General features: G+C 46.3%; 1 protein-coding gene across 3 annotated transcripts in view; it reads left to right on the top strand.

Moving 5' to 3' along the window:
* xrcc2 (X-ray repair complementing defective repair in Chinese hamster cells 2) overlaps positions 1–1334 on the top strand; it is a 4074-nt gene extending 2740 nt beyond the window's left edge. For all 3 annotated transcript variants that reach the window (XM_070852834.1, XM_070852836.1, XM_070852835.1), the window contains one exon: positions 840–1334. In XM_070852834.1, the coding sequence (XP_070708935.1) occupies positions 840–1164 (325 nt within the window). In that variant the 3' untranslated portion in view covers positions 1165–1334. The remainder of the gene's footprint in view (positions 1–839) is intronic.
* Positions 1335–3746: the final 2412 nt, after the last annotated feature.

Genomic DNA, 3746 nt, shown 5'->3' on the forward strand with positions numbered 1-3746 from the left:
TGGTTCTTGTGGTCTCTGATGAGACTTTAAGGGTCCTTTAGGTGGTCTCTGAGGAGACTTTAAGGGTTCTTTAGGTGGTTCTAGTGGTCTGTGAGGAGACTTTGAGGGTTCTTTAGGTGGTTCTAGTGGTCTCTGAGGAGACTTTAGGGGTTCTTTAGGTGGTTCTAGTGGTCTCTGAGGAGACTTTAAGGGTTCTTTAGGTGGTTCTAGTGGTCTCTGAGGAGACTTTAAGGGTTCTTTAGGTGGTTCTTGTGGTCTCTGATGAGACTTTAAGGGTCCTTTAGGTGGTCTCTGAGGAGACTTTAAGGGTTCTTTAGGTGGTTCTAGTGGTCTGTGAGGAGACTTTGAGGGTTCTTTAGGTGGTTCTAGTGGTCTCTGAGGAGACTTTAGGGGTTCTTTAGGTGGTTCTAGTGGTCTGTGAGGAGACTTTAGGGGTTCTTTAGGTGGTTCTAGTGGTCTGTGAGGAGACTTTAAGGGTTCTTTAGGTGGTTGTAGTGGTCTCTGAGGAGACTTTAGGGGTTCTATAGGTGGTTGTAGTGGTCTGTGAGGAGACTTTAAGGGTTCTTTAGGTGGTTGTAGTGGTCTCTGAGGAGACTTTAGGGGTTCTTTAGGTGGTTCTAGTGGTCTGTGAGGAGACTTTAAGGGTTCTTTAGGTGGTTCTAGTGGTCTGTGAGGAGACTTTAAGGGTTCTTTAGGTGGTTGTAGTGGTCTCTGAGGAGACTTTAGGGGTTCTTAGGTGGTTCTCGGTTCACTCCAGAGGTTTTAGTAGACCATAATACACAGCACATAGAAATCTTTAGACAGCTGACCTCTTCGTCTTCTGTTGCTCCTCCTCTCAGGGATTACAGAATCACTGTCTTCGCCACCTGCCACGCCATCAGAAAGAGCTGCAGTGGTTCCTCCTCCTCCTCCTCCTCTTCCTCCTCCTCTGAGTACGATCGGCCGTACCTCTGTCGCCCCTGGCAACGGCTGGTGACCCACCGGCTGCTGTGCTCCAGGCAGGAGGCTGCAAACAACATGGCTGCTGCAGCAGGAGGCAGCAAGGGGCAGAGGAGGTGGCAGGTCTTCACGGCCCACTGCACCTCCTCCTCCTCCTCCTCCAGGACGAAGGCCTACAGGAGCAGCTCCTTCTACGTGACAGACGGAGGAGTGGAGTTTATCTGAACTGTCACAGGACAGTAACCGCTGGTCTGTTTCCTGCAGGTGGAACCCTCTGAGCTCATGATGGTGCTTTTGTTTGATTTTGATGTTTTTTTATATATTTATATTACATCTGTTCTATTACATCTGTTCTATAATATCTGTTCTATTATATATGTTCTATTACATCTTACACGGTGACTGTATAAATACATTTATCACTGCTCAATAAAGGTTTGTTGTTTCCCAGGAGGTGTTGCTGTCTTTATTTTGCTGTTCTGCTCAGCAGGACGTTCTGCTGGTTGGACCAGTGGATCAGGACTACGTCAGGCAGTCTGGACTTCTACTGGTATCAGAGTATTTCTGCTTTGTTATCTTCATACTTTTACTTTAGTATCAGATCTGAAAACTCAAGAACTGTCAGTCAGAAATATAAACACTGACACGATGTGATGCGTATTGATCTTCATCCATCTGTACCGCCGGGTGGCCTGGGGGGGGGGTGGAGCCAATCCCATCTGACTTTGGGTGAGAGGTGGGGTCACCCTGAACTGATCAGCCAATCACAGGGCAGACACATAGACGCTCACAGACTAATGTTCACAGTGCAGCCATGTTTACAGTGTATTTATGTTTGCAGTGCAGCCATGTTTACAGTGTATTTATGTTTGCAGTGCAGCCATGTTTACAGTGTATTTGTTTTGCAGTGTATTTCTTTGCAGTGCAGTCATGTTTACAGTGTATTTATGTTTGCAGCGCAGCCATGTTTACAGTGTATTTGTTTTGCAGTGTATTTCTTTGCAGTGCAGTCATGTTTACAGTGTATTTGTTTTGCAGTGTATTTCTTTGCAGTGCAGTCATGTTTACAGTGTATTTATGTTTGCAGTGCAGCCACGTTCACAGTGTATTTATGTTTGCAGTGCAGCCATGTTTACAGTGTATTTGTTTTGCAGTGTATTTCTTTGCAGTGCAGTCATGTTTACAGTGTATTTATGTTTGCAGTGCAGCCACGTTCACAGTGTATTTATGTTTGCAGTGCAGCCACGTTCACAGTGTATTTATGTTTGCAGTGCAGCCATGTTTACAGTGTATTTGTTTTGCAGTGTATTTCTTTGCAGTGCAGTCATGTTTACAGTGTATTTGTTTTGCAGTGTATTTCTTTGCAGTGCAGTCATGTTTACAGTGTATTTATGTTTGCAGTGCAGTCATGTTTACAGTGTAATTATTTTACAGTGTATTTATGTACTCTTTGTCTTACTACTGAGCTGCTGACAATTGAATTTTCCTGTCGCTGGATTGATGAAGTTTATCTTATTTTATTAATGAGTATTGATGAGTATTGGTGTGTATTCAATCAATCAATCAATCAATACTAATTCATAACAGTGATCTTCCATAAAGAGCAGCTCAGACCAAACTCTTTAATTCAGAGACTCAAAGATTCAGATATTATATCAGGCAGGAAGAACGGTGGGGGGGAGTTAGGTGTGTATTGATCAGTATTGGTGTATTGATCAGTACTGGTGTGTATTGATGATTTGCTCCATGTTGGAGGCACGTGCGGCGGCGGTCCGGCTCCACGCGCTCCGGTCCGGGACTTCAGGTCTGATGACAGAGACCGCTTCACCAGAGCGGCCCTCCACAGATCCCTCCGCGGGGTCAGACACACTTTTTACACAACACAAACAAATAAACCCAGTCTAACGCGCGCGCACACACGCCGGCGCGGTTTAAACTCTCTCTCCCGGTGAAGGCAGCCTGTGTCCGGGTGTGGGAGGTAAACTCCGCCCGGTGACCGTTTCCTCTCCGGTGCAGTTTGTAAATGTTTTCTGGGACCTACTTCTCCTGCTGTCGCTGACAGGCGGTGCTTCGGTCGCTCCCAAACATGGCCTCCATGACGGAGCGACCGCTTCAACTTTAATTTTTCGCCAATTTTCAGCGCAAAAACCGTCTTTTTTCCTTCCACGATCACCGGGAATGTTTCGTCGGAAAGCCTCATCATGGCAGACTCGTGAAGCGGGTGTTACCTGTCGGAGAAGTTCGCTGCTGGGTTTAAACACATCGGTTTAAGTTGGCTGAAAGCTGGAGAGGAAAAAGAGAATTGCATCAAATCAGTAAGGAGGCTTTTTCACCTTGCTCTCGACACCGCTGCAGGTTTTCTTCCCAGGTTTTAGCAGCGTCTTGCTCTGAGTCACCGCCGACCGCGAACACGTAAAGAGGGCCGCTGAATGCGGAGCGGAGGAGCCGGAGTAACGGCTAGCATAGCACGCTAACAGCTAGCTAATGCTAATGCTAATGCTAACAGAGAAGTGATCAGTCAACTGGGCGGTCCGGAGGAAGCTAACTGCTAACGGCTAAGTGCCCTACAATCAGTCTAATTCACAGAAATAATAGAGTTGGTTAATGAGTGAGGGGCGACACCCGGAGCAGGGGAACTGTATTCGCTCATGCTGTAATTAAAAGTAAATAATAATGAGAGTAATCCTCCTTACAGCTACCTTTGACAGATGTTTTAATAGCATGCTAACCAGCTAGCTCACATCCTCCAGTCGTTCACCGGAGTCAAGTCTGACTTCTGGCTCTGATGAACGATAACAAACCGCTCT

The sequence above is a fragment of the Pempheris klunzingeri genome, chromosome 21, assembly GCF_042242105.1.
Source record: "Pempheris klunzingeri isolate RE-2024b chromosome 21, fPemKlu1.hap1, whole genome shotgun sequence".
In the NCBI taxonomy this organism is placed as follows: Eukaryota; Metazoa; Chordata; class Actinopteri; order Acropomatiformes; family Pempheridae; genus Pempheris; species Pempheris klunzingeri.